The 21232-nt window shown below is 43.6% G+C and overlaps 2 protein-coding genes and 1 non-coding gene across 11 annotated transcripts in view; 2 read left to right on the top strand and 1 right to left on the bottom strand.

Annotated features, from left to right (window-relative positions):
- Window positions 1–3160: 3160 nt before the first annotated feature.
- On the top strand, window positions 3161–3266 carry LOC113603099 (U6 spliceosomal RNA). The gene has a single exon (XR_003424654.2). It is a non-coding gene; the product is annotated as a U6 spliceosomal RNA (small nuclear RNA).
- A 4424-nt stretch (window positions 3267–7690) lies between these two features.
- On the top strand, window positions 7691–19652 carry EFCAB10 (EF-hand calcium binding domain 10). Of its 7 annotated transcripts, none has more exons than XM_053218610.1 (5): window positions 7691–7937; window positions 14258–14420; window positions 16342–16505; window positions 16618–16705; window positions 19510–19652. In XM_053218610.1, the coding sequence occupies exons 1-5, from the start codon at window positions 7829–7831 to the stop codon at window positions 19547–19549; spliced, it is 564 nt and encodes a 187-aa protein (XP_053074585.1). In that variant the 5' UTR covers window positions 7691–7828; the 3' UTR covers window positions 19550–19652. The 7 variants fall into 7 exon arrangements, with proteins under 7 accessions (XP_053074585.1, XP_053074587.1, XP_026927499.1 ...); XM_053218612.1 differs by having other exon boundaries at window positions 7702–7937; window positions 14270–14420; XM_053218611.1 differs by lacking the exon at window positions 19510–19652 and adding an exon at window positions 18289–18366 and having other exon boundaries at window positions 7711–7937.
- RINT1 (RAD50 interactor 1) overlaps window positions 16692–21232 on the bottom strand; it is a 31135-nt gene continuing 26594 nt past the window's right edge. For 2 of the 3 annotated variants that reach the window (XM_053218608.1, XM_053218607.1), the window contains exons 13-14: window positions 19592–19990; window positions 16692–18663 (exon numbers count right to left, since the gene is read on the bottom strand). In XM_053218608.1, the coding sequence (XP_053074583.1) occupies window positions 18471–18663; window positions 19592–19990 (592 nt within the window). In that variant the 3' untranslated portion in view covers window positions 16692–18470. The remainder of the gene's footprint in view (window positions 18664–19591; window positions 19991–21232) is intronic. The other variant, XM_015076166.3, reaches the window with a different exon arrangement.

Raw genomic sequence — 21232 nt, 5'->3', positions numbered from 1 at the left:
CAAGGGTGATTAGGTTGCAGGACAACCTACAAAAGCCCATAGATCCACAGATGTACTTGAAGCCTGACATCAGTGCGGTAGGATTATTTGGGGAAATGCTTTCGCAGTTTCAGCCAGGGAAGACAGGACTGTAGGCCACCTGAGCCTGTCGCAGCCATGAGAGACCACACCCTTTGTTCGACCCCACTAGCTACCAGCTGCCAGGAGAGTAAAGACTTTCAGCCTGCACCCGAGCAGACTCCCAGCTCTAGGCCATACCTCTGTCACTCTAGCAAAAAGAAAATGGCTGAAAGAACAGGGATGCCCAGGGTGTCTGGGTGGCTCAGTTGGTTAAGCATCTGACCCTTGGTTTCGGCTCAGGTCACAATCTCACGGTTTCATGGGTTTGAGCCCCATATCAGGCTCTGTGCCGGCAGCATGGGGCCTGCTTGGGATTCTCTCTCTCCCTCTCTCTGCCTCAAAAAAATAAATTAATTAACTTAAAAAAAATTTTTTTAATATAAAAGAACAGGGATTCCCCCTGGTGGTGGTAGCAATGACCCTGGTGGTGATGGTGGTAGTAATAGGCGTAAACTATAACATGATTACCTGTTTCCCATCTTTTCTCATTTCATCTTTGTGATAATCCTATCAGATAGGTGAGATTATTCCCCCCATTTTACAGATGAGGAAACCAAACTTTATGGAGGTCAAGAAATTTGGCGAAGATCACACAGCCAGTGAGCAGGCAGCCTTTGAGAGTTTCTACACTTGCATGTTTTGTAAAATCGATTTAAATATGTGCTGGAAAAATGTTTTCAAACATTCCTTAGCATTTTAGCTTTTTTAGGTCAATGAAGAGTGAGGAAGGGCTGGATATGGCCTCTGAGTAGATGGAGCACTGTCTCAGATGACTGAATGTCACCATTTGACAAAGACTGACCTGTAACTTCTGAGACCTGAGCTCCACAGCACCCCGTGTCCCTGCTAAATGACAGGTGCACAGTTAAAACAGGCTCCCGGGCTAGCCCTCCCTAACACAAAGACTAATACGGTGTCACTTTTAGACTGTGTTCTGTTTTTAAAAAAAAAAAAAAAATTCGAAGGGCAGCTGGGTGGCTCAGTTAAGCACCCACATTTTGATTTCGGCTCAGGTCATGATCTCATGGTTAGTGAGTTCAAAACCTGCATCAGTCTCTGTGCTGACAGTGAGGAGCCTGCTTTTGGAGTCTCTCTCTCTCCCTCTCTCTCTTCCCCTCACCTGCTCATACTCTCACTCTCTCTCTCTCTCTCTCACTCGAAATAAACTTAAAAAAAAAAAAAAACCCTCTTAAGATGCATCATCTCACCAGTGAAACAACCTGGTGAAAATAAACTCATCAGGTTCCAAAACTTACATCTGTCTTAGGATTTGCACAAGAACTTTAAGTGTATAGCAAATAGACTTTTAGCTCCTCCTACCTTGCCACACAGAACCAAGAGGCTATAGTTTCTTAAAGCTGCAATACAAAATCTGAAATGTTACCCCAAAAAATCCTCCAATAGGAAACTAGGAGGACAGCCGGGGGACATACGTTATGGGACTACTGTACTTGGTCAAGATTTCCCCCTTCTTCTTTTTTTTCTTAATTTTTAAATATTTATTTTTGAGAGAGAGAGAGAGCATGAGAGAGGGAGGGGCTGAGAGAGTGAGAGAGAGAGAGAGAGGATCTGAAGGAGGCTCCTCACTAACAGCAGAGAGCACAATGTGCAGCTCGAACCCACAAACCATAAGATCATGACCTGAGCCGAAGTCATACACTTAACCGACTAAGCCACCCAGGCGCCCCATAATTTCCCTTTATCGTTTTAAAAAGGCTGTTAAGATAATAATAGTAAATACTTATGTAGCACTTAGTACATACCATGTTTAGTACAGGCACCACGTTTTTATTTTATTTTTTTAATTTTAGAGAGAAAGAGGGGCACCTGGGTGGCTCAGTCGGTTTAAGAGACCGACTTCGACTCAGGTCATGATCTCACGGTTTGTGAGTTCAAGCCCCGCGTCAGACTCTGTGCTGACAGCTCAGAGCCTGGAGCCTGCTTTGGATTCTGTGTCCCCTAATCTCTCTGCCTCTCCCCTGCTCACACTCTGTCTGTCAGTACTGAATAAAAGTCAATAAATTTTTTTTAGAGAGAGAAAGAAAGCATGATCAGGGGAGAGGGGGAGAGAGAGAGAGAGAGAGAGAGAGAGAGAGAGAGAGAGAATCCCAAGCAGGCTCCACAGTCAGCCGAGAGCCTGAACCCAGGCTCAATCTCATGACCCTGGGATCATGACCTGAGCCGAAGTCGCTCAACCGACTGAGCCACCCAGGTGTCCCCAGGCACCACTTTTTATTTTATTTTATTTAAAAAAAAAATTTTTTTTTTACATTTATTTATTTTTGAGAGACAGAGTGAGACAAAGTGAGAATGGGGGAGAGGCAGAGAGAGAGGGAGACACAGAATCCAAAGCAGGTTCCAGGCTCTGAGCTGTCAGCACAGAGCCTGACGCAGGGCTCGAACCCACAGACCATGAGATCATGACCTGAGTCGAAGTCGGACGCTCAACTGACTGAGCCACTCAGGCGCCCCCAGGCACCACTTTTTAAAATAGCTTTACATAAGTGACTCATTTGGTCCTCAAGACTTCCCCTGTAAGATAGATAAATTATCCCCATTATATCCACGAAAGAAGCTGAGGCAGAGAATTTAGGTGTTTTGCCCAAGATCACGTAGTTATTAATGGTCAGTGGTAACAATGGATTTTAAAGAGAGGTGGTCTGGCTGTAGAGGCCATTACAGTACACTGCCTCACCTATATTTTCTCAGAACAATTACGCTTTATATATTTCCCCCTCTTTTTAACAGCAAGCAAAACTCCCAGCTGAGGCATCTCTGACTTATCCCTGTCTGAAACAGAAAACAGAGAGGGTACCACCCCACAGTCTCTTCTGGCCACTCCTGTCCCCTCCACTTCCCTTTTATACATGCTTCCCAAACATGCACACTACCCTGAGCTATGACTCCCGGGTGGACAGGAGGACTGGGGAGTCTGAAGCCAAAGCAGGGCTCCTTATGCTAGCGGTCCACAAATAGGGTGACCAAGTGTTAAGCTGAACTGGGACTTTCCTAGTTTTAGCATTGAAAGTTTCCCAGAATTGTGCTCCCTTCGGCAGCACATCTACTTAAATTGGAAGGATACAGAAAGGTTAGGATGGCCCCTGCGCAAGGATGACATACAAATTCATGAAGCTTCCCATATTGGAGGGGGAGAGGGAGGAGGAGGAGGAAGGGGAGGGAGAGGAGGGGGAGGAGGAGGGGGAAAAAGAGGGGGAGGCGGAGAAGGAGGAGGGAAAGGAGGAGAAGGAGAAAGCTTCCCAGAACTGGATCCCTAGCAGTCCTGGGCAAACAAGGAAAGTTGGTCACTCTGAGCTCTAGAACCACCCAGGAAGCTGTTAAAAAGTTGTGCTGCCCTTGACCTCCCTCCACCCCGCCCCATCCCCAGAGCAATTATATCAGACTTCCTGTGGGTAAAAGGACCGACACTGTGTTTGTAAAAGGCTCTCCAGGAGATTCCAGTGTGTGTCCTGGGTTGAGTGTTGTGGAACCGTACCAAACACAAGCTGGGAGCTCCAAGACTCTCGGGCCTCCTGAGCAACGTTTCTCAGACTTTCAGCTCCAGCCTCACAGGCTGCCCTAAGGCAGGGTCTCAGTCCTGGCTGTCCACCAGGATCACCTGGGAGGCCTTTAACAGCTACCAATTCAGGAATGTAAAATGGTACAGCCACTTTGGAAAAGAGTTTGGCAGTTTCTCCAAAAATTGCACTTACCGTATGATACAGACAATTCCACGGCCCTCGCTATTTACCTAAGAGAAATGAAATCACATGTCCACCCAGAGATCTATACCCCAGTGTTCACAGCAATTCTATTTGCAATAGCTCCAACCTGATAATAACCCAAATGTCTTTCCGCGGGTGAATGGATAAACAAATTGGGGTACATCCATCCCCGGAATCTTTCTCAGCATTTCATTACCTAGCAAGGAATGAAATATTGATGATGGTGATTAATTAAGCCCAAAACGGCCTGAGATGGCATCAGCAGAGAATAGCTGACTCCACTAGGTGGCATCTGGACACTTCTCTTTAGCATGACTTCCGTGGGAATTGTAGATCCCAGGCCTTGGCTGCCCGAGGTGTGTTGTGAGAGGGAGCATGGTGCCCATAAAGGTAGTCAGGCTTGTTGGCACGGAAAACAATCAGTGAGACCGGAAGACATCAGCGCGGTCCCATGAGCTCCCAGCCTGACGCCATAGGCAACTGGGAATCAGATCGCTGCATTTCAATGTCAAGGTGCTGGTATCATCTGAGGTTCAAAGAGCAGAGCTAGTTATTCAGGGACTGAGTAACCTGTGGAAAGTAAATGAAGTTCCTAAGGAGAAGACCAAATGTCTGGAGCTTAGAGCAATAAGCAGAAATCACGGTCTCCAGTGGACCACCACACAATCTTCTCTCCCTCCATTAAGGAACGTTAATGGAGGCCCCTCCCCGCAACGGGGCCTTTGGCCAGTCAGTCAAAAGATACCATGACCAGCCCCCTCTGTCTTCTGCTTTCCATAACCCTTATCCCCTCCCACAGGGGACCCTCTCTGTTTTAGTCCCCAGCCATTGTCTGGCCTCTGTTGTTCTGAGCCAGAGTCACTCTCTTAAGTGACCACACATCTTTTGGTCAACCCTGAAGGGTCAAGCACTTAGGTGGTCATTACTTTGGAGGGGGGGGTGCATAAATTGGGCTTTGCCATTTGTGCCTCACTGTCACCTCCAACAAGGAACATAAAGCAAGTCCCCAAAGGAAGGATCAAAACGTACTGAAGAATAAAAGAGACCACATCAGTAGTTTCAAATTCTCCCCAGAATCCATCAAGAACCAGGGGTCCCAGGCAGCCCTCGGGTCCACAGGCTCCAGAGTAATGCATCTGCTCTGTCAGCTTAGTTCTGTAAGGGCTCCCCAGGCTCCAGTGCATTCCGCCACCGGGATCACTCAGGCTGCCAGCCATGTCTCTGTGAGAAAAATACAACTAAGTGAGCTTAGATAATGGAGCCCTGTCATGTGTGTGAATCCCAATGTGGTGCTCGCCTGAATCTGTTCTACATGTGGGGATTCCACGCACGATGTCTTCAAAGGATTCTGCTGCTAAAGAGTTAGAAAAGCACTCGCCTACATCATCCTGAAATATTCTCCTTCTTAGAGACCAAAGCTGTGTTGCAGATTAGGGCACACAGTTTTCAAGCCATTTCAGAGAAATGACTCCTCCTCCTTCTTGGAACTCCTCCTCCAGACCTTGAAGACAAAGAGCATTGTCCTTCCACTTTGCTCAAGGTTGTGCCAATCTCCCAACCACTGGCTATAAAGTCTCTTTCCCTAGTCCTCCCAGATGCTCAGGGCACAGAATTCTCAAGGTAGGCCCGACCTCTGAAGATTCAATCTCCCACATCCCCAGCACCTTGGCTACCTTCTGTTTCAGACTTGGTTCAGTCTCCTGGCATCGACTTTCTGGTTCCTTGTTCTACTCTCTGTTTTTCAACTGCTTAAAAATTATTGTTATTAAATGCTGATTTAAAATTTTTTTGTTGATGTTTATTATTTTTGAGAGAGAGAGGCAGAATGAAAGTAGGGGAGGGGCAGAGAAGGAGGGAGACAGAATCCAAAGCAGGTTCCAGGCTCTGAGCTGTCAGCACAGAGACTGATGCAGGGCTCAAACCCACAAACCATGAGATCATGACCTGAGCTGAAGTCAGACGCTTAACCGACTGAGCCACCCAGGAGCCCCTAAATGCTGAGTAGATTTTAAAACCTATAAAATACATATTAAGTATAAAGAAGCTTAGTCCATTCAGGCAAAGAAAAATCACATTACCATTACCCCTGAAATCCCCAGGATATTCCTCCAAAAACCCATTCCCTTTCCTCTCCCCTCCAAGTCAAACACTATGCTGAATTTTGTGTACAATTCCCTTGCATTTCTTAATAGATTTCCTACATATGTTATAATCTGTAAACAATGTATTGTTTAGTTCTGTATGCTTTTTTAACTTTATATAAATTGATTTTTATACTACATATTCTGAGACAATAGACAATAAGACACTTTTGAGATCCACCCATATGTTTGCAAGTAGCTACAATGCATTGTTGCAATGCTTTATAGCATTCCATTGTGTAATATACCACAGCTTTTTAAAATCCCATTGTATTCTCTTTTTTTAATGTTTATTTATTTTGTAGAAAGAGAAAGAGAGAGATCATGAGCGAGGAAGGTGCAGAGAAGGGGATAGAGGATCTGAAGCAGGCTCTGCTCTGACAGCAGAGAGCCTAATGCAGGTCTTGAACTTCTCGAACCATGGGATCATGACCTGCGCAGAAGTTACCTGCTCAACCGACTGAGCCAGCCAGGCGACCAAATCAGTTGTATTGTTGGTGAACTTTGGGGCTGCTGTCAGTGCTTGCTATTATGAACAGTGCTATGAACATTCTTGTACATATATCCTGATATACCTGGACAAGAGTTGCTCTTGGAGTGGAATTTCTAGGTCATAGTGCAGAAACATGTCTCTATTACCAAGGTAATTGCAAATCATTTTTCCAACATGGATGTTCCAATTTACGCTCCCATCATCACTGTTTTGTGGTACTGTATCCTTGCCAGCCCTCGATATGGTCCAACTTCCTAATTTTTACTAGTCTGGTAAATGTAAATGGCATTTTCTTGTAGTTTGAATTTGTTTACAGGATTGCTGAAGAGGCTAAGAGTATTTTCATACGTTTATTGGCCATTTGTCTTTTCTCTCCTTGAAGTACCTGCAATGGGCTCTCTGTTGAAGGGTAAGGGCACAGGCTTCAGAGCCCGGCCCTCAAGGACCAATGTCCCAGCCTAGAGTTCAGTTTCGAAGGTACAGTGATGATTGAGTAGAGGACCTCCTAGGTACCTGCATCCCATCTTACTCAGTGACCCTCCCTCAAAACTACTGTCAGATGGTCTCAGATAAGACCAACTCCACGCAGCCTAGTTAAGCAGCAAAGATGTTGGAGCTCAGGATCCCAGCATGTGTCCTGACCGATGATCCAGTGTAGAAAATGGGCTACCTTCCTGCCCCATTGCCAACGCTGTGCTACAAGCTGCTCACACCAAAGATGGTACTTAGAACTCTCCAGGGGTGGGGGGCGGGTGCGCTTCGTGGGGTTCAGTGGGTTAAGCCTCAGACTGTCAGACTTGGGCTCATGGAGATCTCCCTGTTTGTGAGTTCTGGCCGCTGGAGGAGCTCTACGCTGGTGGTGTGGTGGTGCGGAGCCTGCTTGGGATTCTCGATCATTCTCTCTCTGCCCCTCCCCCACTTGCATGCACTGTCTCAAAATAATAAACTTAAAAAAAAAAAAACTCCACCGTAGCCTCCAGAATCGCACCAGTTCCTTCCGTTATTAGTTCATCCTCTGTTAATTACCACGTGAGGTCTCATTCATTGGATCAACAAGTACTGAGCACCAGACAAAAACAGGAAAAGACAATCAGGCCCGCCCTCAGCCCCGGGGGAGGGGGGGTGGGAGAAGCGGACCATCGGCCCGCAAGGGGCTGTGCACGGGTCACCCTCAGCCTCCGCATAGGCCCCACCCCATCGGTGCCCCCAGCTTCCTCCTGGTGGTGAAGTGTAGAACTCCCTGTTCAGGTCGCCTTCAAGAGAGGCGCGTCACGTGACCGCGTCGGGCGCAGGGGGCGGGGCCGAACGGCCAGGCGCTGCCGGGTCGCCTAGCAACGGCGCCACGGAGCGCCATGCAGGCCCGCGGCAGTAGAGAGCAGGAGGCCAGGGATTATTTGGAAAAACATCGGATTATGGAGTTGCTGAACTATCTCACCAGCACCCTGCTCTTTTTCCGGCCAGGTAAGAGTCTTTCCCACCGCTCGGCTTTCTGTCCCACCGCCTCCCGGCGCGGAGCGGTTGCCAGAAATTCCCAGTACAGCCATCCCTCCGCGCCCGCGCGGCCGCCGGCCGGCTCCCCTCTCCAGTACTCCCACCTCCACGCGCACACTCTCCCCTATATCTCGGCGACTTGAGCCGTTCTGCCAAGTAACGCTGTGGTCCTCAAACAAGTACTTTCTGAACGGCTTCTGTGTGCCCACCACTAGTCAGGTGCGCGGGGCTCACACAGGTGGAGGCTCGTGGCCGGTGGGAGAGAGGCTTCAAGGAGGGGCCTGTTTAGTACTACGTGCGTGTGGGCGCAAGCCTGCTCTTGAGTCTCTTCTTCTGGAAAATGGGAATAATAGTACCCATCTTATGGACACGTGGGGGAGATTAAATGAGTAGTATACAAATTAGCCCTATGCCTGGCAACCAACAGATGTTTCATTTTGGTTTTTATAAAAGTATACGTATGGGGTTTAAAAATCAAAAGCCACTCCAAGGCTTATCATGAATAACGGCATTTCCCTCCATGTCCCAGATTCCCACTCTACAGACGAAATGATTTCCCATTCGTTTAGCTATTTACCTTGATATTTCTAACTCACAGACTTGCACAGCTACTTACTAGTGCCCCCCGCACCCTAGGTTTAGGCTTAGCTTTATACTATGGAAGATGAAACTTTTAACTCTCTTACACACCTGCACCCACGTGTGCACGCTCGCGCACACACACGCACTCACACCTGTTCCCACTCATCTCCAATTTCCCAAGAAAGTTAGAATTCAATTTTGGTGTGACCAGTATCACATTATTAGGCAAATATCCACAGCTAATCCACGTAGTATGCTATGATTGTATTTCCTTTGTTCTCCCTGATATTAATAATACTACATTTTAAATGTTTACTTAAATTTTCTTTGCAATTGTCGCCAATTCATCGATATCGCCTTGCTGTCACAAGCATAGATGTCCTCCCAGTACATTTACGTTCATCCAGCAGTCCACACCCCCAGGGCCTCCCCCAGCTCTCTGCCTGCTCTAGTCTGGATGATCGCTCAACTGCCCTGCAGTTCAGCTGTGATTCAGGGTTTTCCCTCACTCTGATCCTAATCCACTTCACCTGTCTCCTGCACTTAAAGCCCGCTTTCTTTTTTTTTTTATTTAAAAAAATATTTTTTTTTTATTTTTGAGAGAGAGCGAGCGCCAGCAGGGGAGGGGCAGAGAGAGAGAAGGAGACACAGAATCCAAAGCAGGCGTCAGGCTCTGAGCTGTCAGAACAGAGCCCACATGGGGCTCTAACCCATGAACTGTGAGATCATGACGTGAGCCGAAGTCTGATGCTTAGTCGACTGAGCCACCCAGGTGCCCCTAAAGGCTGTTTTGTGGTGCTTGGGGCTCCTCCTTTTTTTTTTTTTTTTTTTTTTTTTTGCTTTTTTCCCCTTTCTCTAGGGGAACATCCTCTAGTGAGCGGCTCCCTGAGAGGCTGTGCTTTGTTGGAGCATATATGAAAATGTCTCATCCTATTCTCAAACATGATGATAAAACCAGGGTGGATACAATTCTTGGTTAGAAAATACTGCCCTCAGAACTTGGAGGGCATTGTTCCATTGTCTTCTAATTGCCACTGTTGCTCTGAAGAGTCTGATATCATGATGTCATCAGATTCTTGATCTCTTTAATATAAGGCATGTTTTCTTCATCTGGAAGTCTTTAGGTTTGTCTTTTTACTTTATCCCTGGTGTTCTAAATGTTTATATGCCTTAAAGGGGGGTTGTTTTGTTTGTTTGTTTCTAATTCACTGTACTAGGTGCTTTGTGGTCTTTTTTAATTTGTAGATTTTTTTCTGTCTCCTCCTTCTTTCCTGTCCTTTTTCTCTCTAGCTCTTTATTGTGTCAACCAGTAGAGTATCTCAAGGATTGATTTTTCTCCTTTAATTTAAAAGGCTTTGAACCCATCTGGCAAAAACAGAATTCTGTGGAAGGCAGGGTGGGGGGAAGAGAATCTCAGATAAAGACAAATTCTCTTAGCAGCAGAGGATAAGGAAGGGGGAGTCTGGGAGTAGTTACACATTAGTACCATAATCCCCATTACAATCACAATTTAAATTTTTTTAACGTTTATTTATTTATTAGAGACAGAGAAAGAGCATGAGCTGGGGAGCGGAGAGGAAGAAGGGGACACAGAATCTGAAGCAGGCTCCAGGCTCTGAGCTGTCAGCACAGAGCCCGATGTGGGACTGGAACGAACGGACTGAGAGATCGTGACCTCAGTCGAAGTCAGACGCTTAAACCGACTGAGCCACTCAGGCGCCCCATATAATCATAATTTAAATAATGATCAGTGTAAGAAACTGAGATGCTGTTATCCACTGTAACAATATGAACTTCTTGAAACATCTCCACAAATGCCAAAGGGGGTGAGGCAGGGCGGAGAAAAGGACAGGTGAAGAAACACTGAGGAAAAGCTAAGGAGGGTTTGGCTGGTGTTCAGAATGCATATCAGTGCCCTTCAAAGTTCCCTGCGCAAGGCCCCCTAATAGCAGAGGAGAGGGGACTTGTACCTTTGGTGTCTGAGACCTTAGCCTGATGCTGAATAACACATTTCTTTGGAGTCAGTTGTTTTACCCTAAAAATGTCCAAGTTTCATTTTTCTACAGATATATTTGTTTCTTTTTATTATTATTTTTTTTTTTAAATGTTTATTTTTGAGAGGGAGAGACTGTGAGTGGGGGAGGGGCAGAGAGAGAGAGAGAGAGAGAAAGACACAGAATCTGAAAAGGCCCCAGGCTCTGAGCTGTCAGCACAGAGCCCGACCGTGGGGCTTGAACTCACAAGCGGTGAGATCATGACCTGAGCTGAAGTCAGATGCCCAGCCGACTGAGCCACCCAGGTGCCCCAAGACATATCTGTTTCTTAATGTAAATATTTCGTATTATCAGAGTAGGATTGATTCTCAGGAAGAAATACTGTATTTGTCTCGGGTCCTTATGAAGCCTCTGGCACAATGACAGGTATCCCAGTGTCAAAACCCTGGATTGTAAGGGATTTATGGAAAATAAGACTAGACAGTTTGATTGGGTTGTTATATCGAGGGAGCAGGTCCACAATCCCACATCCTCAACTCCAAAATTCTAAAAGCCCTGGAAACCTGCAGATTTTCATAACTCATTTAACGCCAAAACCTAGCATAACCTGAAGTCATGTGGTAGGAAAACGTGGCCTTGCCTAGACTGTAATGGGAAACAGAGCCCCTGGCTGCACAGCCACTTTGCAGTGACCATTCTGTGCTATGGAAGGAGCGAGTATACGTGCTTAGGGGGTGCCTTTAATAAAATTAGAATTTCATTTTTAGACAGGAGGCAGTTGTAGTAACCCAGATGAGAGATGCTGCTGTGGAATTGTAAGTGAGGATAAGATATATCTGACAGTGATGGAGAAGAAAAGTTCAGTAGAAACCATCATGGTGGACTAGGTTTGGGCGTTCCAGATGCTTCGTATATTTAAGTCAGTGGAGCGCGGTAAAGCCCACAGCTTTGGGAGGCACATTGCCTGGATTCATCCTAGCTCTGGGCCTTGGCAAGGGACTGTTATGAGGAACACTAGGCACGTAGAGAGGGCTCGATAAACATTAGCTGCGATTATTAAGATGTGGAACTTGAGGTTTGTCCCCCTTGAAGAACTGATTGTTATTATCAGCTGACATTGATGTAACTTAGGTGGTTAGTAACCTTTGGATCTTCCCTTCATGTTTTAAAGTTATTTCTTTAGGGCCGCCTGCCTGGCTGAGTTGGTGGAGCCTGTGACGTTTGATCTTGGGGGTGTGAGTTCAAGCCCCATGTTGGGTGGAGAGATTACTTAAAAATAAAATCTTTAGGGGTGCTTTGGGTGGCTCAGTTGGTTAAGCATCCGAGTCTTGATTTGGGCTCAGGTCATGATTTTATGGTTCGTGGGGTCAAAACCCCTTGTCAGGCTCTGTACTGACAGTGCAGAGCCTGCTTGGGATTCTTTCTGCCCGCCCCGCCCCCTGCCCCTCCCCTGATTGTGCATGAGCTCGCTCTCTCAAAATAAATAAATAAACCATTTAAAAAATAAAAATAATAAAAATCTTTTAAAAAGTTATATCTATTATTTCTGTTGTAAGCACTTTCAAAACATTTTTTTTTAATTTTTAGAAAATATTTATTTTTGAGAGAGAGAGAGAGAGAGAGAAAGACCCAGTGCGATCAGGGGAGGAACAGAGAGGGAGGGAGGCACAGAATCTAGAGCAGGCTCCGGGCTCCAAGCTTCCAGCACAGAGCCTGACACGGGGCTCGAACCCACAAACTGCGAGATCATGACCTGAGCCACAGTTGGATGCTTAACTGACTGAGCCACCCAGGCGACCCCAAAACATTTGTAGAAGCAGGCAGAGTATAAATTATAGACTCCAGACCTGAACATTATAGCATCTCGTGGAGTCTAAGGGATATACGGTAATAACACACCTAGTTCCCTTAGAATTATTTACTTAACTCTATCCTTAGAAAGAAATGCAGTGAATTGAAATTTGAAATTGGCCTTTTTTTCTCTTTCTGAATTTGATAGACAGCTGAGGGAGAAGCAACCAAAGACTACATACATGATGTGATTGCCTTTAGTGACCCATTTGTTTCTGTACTCTACTAAAATTTGTACGAAAAGGCACAAGAGAGATTTAAAAACATAATCACAATATGTGAATACTATTTGAATAAAAGTGCTTTTACTTTTACTTTAAAAAATTTTTTTCTTGTTTAACGTTTATTTATTTTTGAGACAGAGAGAGACAGAGCATGAACAGGGGAGGGGCAGAGAGAGAGGGAGACACAGAATCTGAAACAGGCTCCAGGCTCTGAGCGGTCAGCACAGAGCCCGACGAGGGGCTCGAACTCACGGACCGTGAGATCGTGACCTGAGCCGAAGTCGGACGCTTAACCGACCAAGCCACCCAGGCACCCCTACTTTTACTTTTTAAAATGTTTTAAAAGATTTATTTATTTATTCATTCATTCATTCATTCATTCATTCATGTATTTTGAGAGAGAGAGAGAGCATGTGCAGGGGAGGGGCAGAGAGAGAGAGAGAGAGAGAGAGAGAGAGAGAGAGAGAGAATCCCAAGCAGGCTCTACACTGTTAGTGCAGAGCCTGATGCAGGGCTTGATCCCGGAACCATGAGATCATGACCTGAGCTGAGATCAAGAGTTGGAGGCTTAACCGAATGAGCCACTGCTATTTTTTTTTTATTTTTAAGAAGTGTTCACAATTCATAAAATTTGTGAGACTACTGGAAATATTACTGCCTGGCTATATGGAGGTATTAAAAAAATTTTTTTTAATGTATGAATGGTATTGTGGTAATGGCATTACGGTAATGGAAAAAGAAAAAAGTTCCCTCTTCAACAAAGGATATTGGGAAAACTGGGTAACCACATGCAGAAAAATAAAATTGGATCCCTATCTTATACCACCCACAAAAACGAACTCAAAATGGATCAAAGACTTAAACATAAAACCTGATACCATAAAACTCCTAGAAGAAAACCTAGGGAGAAGCTCCTTGACACAAGTCTTGGCAATTATTTTTTGGATATGACAGCAAAAGCACAAACAGCAAGATGAAAAATCAACAACTGGGACCACATCAAACTTACAAGCTTCTGCACCACAAAGAAAGAATCAACAAAATGAAAACGCAGCCTACAGAATGGGAGAAAGTATTTGCAAACTATGTGTCAGATAATATCTGAAATATAGAAAGAACTCCTACAACTCAATAACAAAGAAAAATCTTATTTAAAAATGGGCAGTGGGAGCTGCCTGGTTCAGTCAGAAAAGCATCCTGCTCCTGATCTCAGGGTTATGAGTTTGAGCCCCACATTGGGTGTAGCCATTACTAAAATAAATACATAAACATTTTTAAAAATGGGCAGAGGAACTAGACATTTTCCCAAGGAAGACACACAAAAGGCCAGCAGGTACATAAAATGATGCTTAATATCATTAATCATCAGGGAAATGCAAATAAATATCACCTCACACCTGTTAGAATGGCTATTATCCAAGAGGCAAAGATAACAAGTGAGAATGTGGAGAAAAAGGAACTCTTGTGCACTGTTGGTAGGAATGTAAATTGGTATAGCTACTGTGGAAAACATGGGGGTTCCTCAAAAAAAATGAAAACAGAACTACCATATGCTCCAGCAATTCCACTTCTGGGTATATATCCAAAGACAATGAAAACAGGATCTCAAAGAGATACCTGCACTCTCATGTTTATGTAGCATTATTCACAGGAGCCAAGATATGGAAACAGCCTAAGTGTCTGTCTACAGATGGATGGATGATGAAGATGTGCTGTGTTTATAGAATGGAATATTATTCAGCCGTGAGAAAGAAAGAAATCCTGCCATGTGCAACATGGACGGCCCTTGAGGATATGCTAAATGAGCTAAGTCAGACAAACACTGCATGCTATCACTTGTATGTGGAATCTGAAAAAGCCAAAGTTGTAAAAACAGAGTAGAACAATGAGTGGGGGTGGGAGTAGGAGAGATGTTGTGGAAGGGTACAGACTTGCAGCTGTAAAGAAGTCTTGGAAACCTAATGCACAGCATAGTGCTGACAGACAATATTACTGTATCATAAATATCAAACTTGCCAAGAGACTCTATCTTAATTATTCCCACCCCTAAAAAGAAATAATAATTATGTGATGTGATGAAGGTGTTAGCTAACGCTGCAATGGCAATCATATTACGAAATATAAATGTATCAAATCAACATGTTATATAAACTTACACAATGTTACGTGTCAGTTGTATCTCAAAAGAAGTCCTTCTCTTTCAGAGATGTATGCTCAAATATTTATTAATGAAATATGATCACTGTGATTTACTGCAGAATAATACAGGAAAAGGGGACCTGGATGAGATGATGGTGAAATAAGACTGGCCACAATTTTTTAAAATTTATTTTAAGTTTGTTTATTTTGTGAGAGAGAGAGAGAGAGACAAGGAGGGTCAGAGAGAGAGGGAGAGAGAGAATCCCAAGCAGGCTCCACACTGTCCGTGCAGAGCCAAATGCAGGGCTCCAACTCCTGAACCGCGAGATCATGACCTGAGCTGAAATCAAGAGTCTTGACACTCAACTGACTGAGCCACCCAGGTGCCCCTAGACTGGCCACAAATTTTAACAGTTAAAAGTTGGTGACAGGTTCATTTTACTTTCCTGCTTTTGTATATTTATGAAATTCTCAATGAGAAAAACAAATTTAAAGAATTTTGTATATACACACGTTTATATATGTACAAACATACATATACACACACTACTGTGTGTGTGGTGTGTGTGCATAGTGTGTGTAGTGAGTGGCACTCACCTAAGCTGCTGCACCTTCTTTTGGCTTCTTTTCATCATAACTGACCTCCATTATTTCTGTAAAGTGGATCTTCATTTTTTATCTTTCATATTGCTTAAATGAAAGATGGCCTGCGAATCCAAAATACTGCTTTTATGTTAGAAATGAACATTCATGGGCGCCTGGCTGGCTCAGCCGGTTAAGCATCTGACTTCACCTCGGGTCATGATCTCACGGTTCGTGAGTTCAAGTCCTGTTTTGGGTGAGCCACTTCTGTGCGCCTCTCTCTCTCTCTCTCTCGCTCTCTCTCTCTCTCTCTTTCTCTCTCTCTGCCCCTTGCTTGCTTGCTTGCACCCTCTTTCTCTATCTCAAAAAAAAAAAAAAAAAGATGGGGCACCTGGGTGGCTCAGTCGGTTAAGCGTCCGACTTCAGCTCAGGTCATGATCTCAGAGCTCATGAGTTCGAGCCCCGCATCAGGCTCTGTGCTGACAGCTCAGATCCTGGAGCCTGCTTCGGAGACTGTCTCTCCCTCTCTCTCTGCCCCTCCCTTGCTCATGCTCTATCTCCTTCTCTCTCTCTCTTAAAAATAAATAAGCATTAAAAAAACAGTTTAAAATAAAAAAAAAAGAACATTCATGCTTCCTAATTGGAGGAGGGTATTAATTAATCCAAGAGTCCCTGTTTTTGTGTATATTTTATCGCTTCTTTTAGCTGGCTGCCTTCTTCCCTGCATCATGCTCTTCCTTTTTGTTGCTTTTCCACTCTTATCTGCAAATTAGAATCACCTGAGGAGTTGGGGAAAAAAAAAGCCCAGGTCCCATCTCTGCAGAACACTTACATACATAATTAATTGTTCGATGTCTTGCTTTTCTTGTAAGCAAGGCCTGTGTCCCCAGTGCCTATTACAATACCTTGAACATAGTTATTTAATAATTGTTAAATGACTGTTTCTACTTGTGATATATCTTAATTTTATATTGGAAAGAATTGGAACTATTCTTTTGCAGAAAAACCAAGAGAGTATTTAATATCTGTATTGGAACGACTGAGAATTGCCAAAATGACAGGCTTGGCTTTTCCTTTCTTTATGGATCATTCTAACATTGTGTCTATGTTTGAAATGATGGACACTTCGAATAAAGGCACCATATCGTTCGTGCAGTACAGAGAAGGTCAGTTATCATCTCAATTAAAGCAATAGTTTGTAGCCATTCCATAACTTTCCCTAGCTGAAAATAATTCTCGCTTCATAAATTTTCCTTTCTCCTCATTCTGATTTTACAGCCTTAAAAACCCTGGGTCTGTTGACTGCAGATGAAGTTTTAAAAGATGATGGACATGCAGTAACTCTGGATAAATTCAGACGTGAAGTGTAAGTTTATTTTTACGTGACTGATGTTTAAATAATATGGCATGACTTAAAGTACAATGAAAACAATTTAAAACATAAGTTCCTACCTTTTGACAGAAACATTTCAGTCCCTTGAAACTTTCAGCTGTCTAGAAAGCGAGGAGTGACAGCAAAATGTCAAGCCTGGGGGCAGGCGGCAGAGGGAGAAGGTGCTGGAATTAGGAAGTTTCTGGGGCACTTCCATTCCTTTCTCAGTGGGAAAGCCCAGCAGTTCTCAGAAAATGAAGTGGAGAAGCCCCAGTGTTCTGGAACTAACAGAAAAGTTCTGAGCCCAAATCCCTAGTTGGGAAATTTCTGTATAAAATATGGAGTAATAGAATTTCTCTCAAAGCATTTCCTCAAAATTATTTATCACCAGGTAAGTATTTACCATCAGTATATGTTGTGAGGCCCCTGGCTGACTCAGTCAGTAGAGCATGTGACTCTTGATCTTGGGATCAGGAGTCCAAGCCCCCGTTGGGTGTAGAGCTTATTTAAAAACAAACAAACAAACAAACAAAAAACAGTACGGGAGACTACGTGGCTCAGTCAGTTGAGCGTCCGACTCTTGATTTCAGCTCATGTCACGGATCTTGCAGTTCATAGGATCGAGCCCCACATCCACGCCATGCCAAAAGAGTGGAGTCTGCTTGGGATTCTCTCCCTCCCTCCCTCTCTGCCATTCCTCCCCACATAAGTAAAAAAATAATAATAAAGAAATAGGATAGGTTGCATGCCAGCCTGACAGTTTTATTTATTTACTTACTTATTTAAGCAGGCCCCATGCCCAGTATGGGGCTCAAACCCACCACCCTGAGATCAAGAGTTGCATGCTCTACCACCTGAGCCATCCAGGGGCCCTAGGACAATTTTAGATGCAAGTTATATTACAGCTTTAAAAGTACTAACTAAATGCTGAATCAGAAAACAAAAAAATTGGAATAACATTTGATAGTTGTAGAAGGCCTCTAACCAATGTAATTCAATTTGTTTAAATGTTTTGTTCTCTAAGGATTTATTAATCAAGAAATTGGTATGTAACATAGTCCAAAAAGCCAAGGAAAAGTCAAAGAAAAAAGAAAGTTTAAGATTCCCGTCTCATTATCAGTTACATAAATATTAAACAAAAACTGTTTAATTCCCATCCTTGCCCCGGGGAGAGACTGAAACACAGTGCCCTGGCCTGAAATGTTTCATCCAAAAGAAAAGGCTGCCTGCCCACTGTCCTGGAATGGAATTAGGAAGGATCATTTGTGGAATATGAGAGCAATTCTATTTTGGTCACCACCTCATAATGTTTTCTTAGAGGAAAGACAGTGAATTTCCAAACCAGATACGGGAACTTCAATTATGAACATATAAAGTGATTTTTTTTTTAATGTATTTGCTGTGTTTGATTATCTACAACAGTCTCCCTTAATTAGCACAGGAAATTGAAAATTGCTTGTAATTTATTATTCTCTGCTCTTGTATCTTGTTCAACAGACATACTTAGCATTTACATTTGTAAATGGAATTACTCGGAGTTTTCCTGACTTCTGAGTTTTCTGGTTTTGTTTTCTTAGGAACAAGAGGATGGAGGAAATATGGGCAGTGTTTTAATAATGCCATCAGTCCAAGATAATAAATGATTCCATAAAGTTTTCAACTGTCCAGTTTCATTAACTCAGAACTTCGTCCCATAACTTGACATCCAGTTGGCCTCCTCTTTGTTAAACACCAAAACTCCAAAACAGGAAAAGATGCTTTATTTTCCCGTGTTAGGCCAGTTTGTCCTCAAATTAAGTAGAATCTCAACATCTTGTTGAGCCAGTTTGTAAATTCCAACTTCGTTTAAGGCCTCGGTGGCAGGAAGCTGCCCTGAGGCTGACTGCAGGACGTCTTTCAGAAGGAGGGCAGAGCCAATGTTCAGATTCAAAACAATACACGCTTCTTTGACACTGTTTAAGAAAAAAAAAAGCAGGAGGGAAATGAGATATCCATCATCTGTATCATCACGTTGTTCCATAATATTTTCATTTTCAGAAACTAAACAGCTTCCCTGCACTGCTAATCCACATCCCTCTCTAGAAAGTATTTATGGATTTATTATTTGGCTCTTTTAACATGTAAGGACAATGTATGCATACAGTGTTTGTATTTCATTAGATTACTATAATGTGATAGGATCATTGTTTTCCATATGTGTGTGTTACTCCAAAAGGTAATATTGACACTAACATAATACCCTATTAAATGTGGCTAAGACTTTAGGTAGATTACAATATGGGAAGAGAAACTAATAAAAAAGAAAAAAAAATTCAGATCTCTTACTAAAATAAAAATCATTTTTTCATTTTATAATAACTTTAAAGGGACTATTTTATAATCTCAAACTCCTCTCCCCAATAATTTAAATTTCAAACCAATAATTCTAAAAATGGTTTGAAGAATTTTTCTGACATTCATTTATAGTTATGCTTAGAACCAAAATCAACATAAATATGTAAGAAAACCACTTTCTTCATGCCTGGCCTACTATTAGGTACCAGGCATATTTTTAATTTCTTCTATTTATTGACTATGGTACAACTGCACTTGCCTTTATTTTCTATTTGTCTCTCCAGTAACAGGCAAATAGAAGCATGAAACCAATGCTGGGAACAAAGCCCAGCCCATAACTCAGATCCAGTTCTGATAAATTTGGGGGGGATGGGGGTCATGGGTCACACCTTAGAGTAGCTGGGTACATGATGAATGTTTTCAATTTTTAGCTGATGCTGTATTTATGCCACCACACATCACAGGGCCCCTAGGGCTGTGAAAAGAGGAATCAACATCCTGTAAAGCTTGATGCCATCAACAGTCATTGTTAAGTTCTGAGCTTACTGTTTGAAGTAATTTTCTGGCCTCTTGCAATAGCGGGAGAACAGGGGGAACAGGTTCCGAGTCATATCAAACTGGAGCTGAGCTGCCCCTCCCTCGTTGAAATGATTGGCAAGAACGATCTGAAACAAAGAGCAGTTCGTGTCACACGTGCCTTTGCCATCAGGGCCCCGGAACGCCGCCCGCTCTTGCTTACTTCTTGGTAGATGTACACATCCAGCTTCTCCACAAGCACCTGCCAGAAGACTGTGAACAAGGAGAAGCAAAGCTGCTCCTCCAGCTGGAGTAAGCGGTCTCTCACGGTGAGCAGCAGCGGGCAGGCCGAGCTGGACAGGGACATCACCGCCTGCTCCGACTGCGACGGCAGCGACAGCCACCTGCGAGGGACCAAGACCGCACCGCCTGCAGCGCGTTACATTTTACTACGGAATCTTCAAAACCTTGTACTTTGAGAGATGTGACCAATCATTTTACATGTGGGGAAGTGCACTGTCCTGGGGCATCTTGGTTGGATAAGAGCAAAATGTACAGCCCAACATTAAAAGCCGTCTCAGAAAATAAATATAACTATATTGATACACTGGTTCTCCATTAAATACTCCCTTATTTAATGAGGATGACACATCATTTCCTTAATGTGACTTACTGAAATAATTACAAAGTGGTTAAAATGTAACATGTATTAGCATCTAAGACAGGTAATTTTATGCTCTGGTTTTCCGCAGAATAACAGGGACTAAGCACACTTGCAAACGGATTACAAATGCTCGGTGTGACGGGGGGACTGTGCTGGAGAAGACAGACCCTGCCTGTTCTCACAGAGTACGCAGTGTGGGGAAAGGGACAGAGACCACAGAATCACGACAGTGGATACAGAGTACCCTGCAGGCACGCATGCAGAGTACTGTTGGGGCACCAGGCCACTCAGCCCCACATCCCAGACCAGTTGTGACTATCTCTGTAGTCACAACTACATCTGAGGGTTAAATTAGGATCAGTTTATTCTGATTAAGAATGTCTGAACAGGGCCCCCTGCGTGGCTCAGTTGGTTGTCTCTGACTCTTGATTTCAGCTCAGGTCGTGATCTCCCAGTTCATGGCTTTGAGTCCCATGTCAGGCTCTGTGCTGACAGTGCAGAGCCTGCTTGGGGTTCTCTCTCTCTCTCTCTCTCTCTCTCTCTCTCTCAGGATGAATAAATAAACTGAATAAATGTCTGAATATATTTTAGAAAGCTTTCTATCAAAAATGGTTAAAAGTCTGTAGAGCAAAAGGCCAAACTCTGCTATCTAGACACCTTGGAAATTTGCATATATCATCTTTCAATCTTTTTTCAAGTTTTTATTTTAATCACTGATATTCATCACCAAGTGGGTGCCTTAATCCCCATCACCTATTTTACCCATCCCTCCACCCACCTCCCCTCTGGTAACCATCATTTGGTTCTCTGTAGTTAAGAGTCTGTTTCTTGGTTTGCCTCCCTCTTTTTTTCCTTTGTTCATTTGTTATGTCTCTTAAATTCCACATATGAGTGACATCATATGGTATTTGTCTTTCTCTGACTGACTTATTTTGCTTAGCATAATACTCTCTAGCTCCATCCCTGTTGTTGCAAATAGCAAGGTTTCAAAATTTTTTTATGGCCGA

This window comes from Acinonyx jubatus, chromosome A2 (genome assembly GCF_027475565.1).
Source record: "Acinonyx jubatus isolate Ajub_Pintada_27869175 chromosome A2, VMU_Ajub_asm_v1.0, whole genome shotgun sequence".
In the NCBI taxonomy this organism is placed as follows: domain Eukaryota; kingdom Metazoa; phylum Chordata; class Mammalia; order Carnivora; family Felidae; genus Acinonyx; species Acinonyx jubatus.
This window is presented reverse-complemented; position numbering and strand designations above follow the sequence as displayed.

Excerpts from the sequence above, each read along its gene's own strand:
- EFCAB10 (XM_053218610.1), top strand. The coding sequence starts at position 7,829 with ATGCAGGCCCGCGGCAGTAGAGAGCAGGAGGCCAGGGATTATTTGGAA. Across the intron at positions 16,506-16,617 it reads GTTCGTGCAGTACAGAGAAG|CCTTAAAAACCCTGGGTCTG; the intron begins GTCAGTTATCAT and ends CTGATTTTACAG. Across the intron at positions 16,706-19,509 it reads GATAAATTCAGACGTGAAGT|GGCCCCTAGGGCTGTGAAAA; the intron begins GTAAGTTTATTT and ends CACACATCACAG.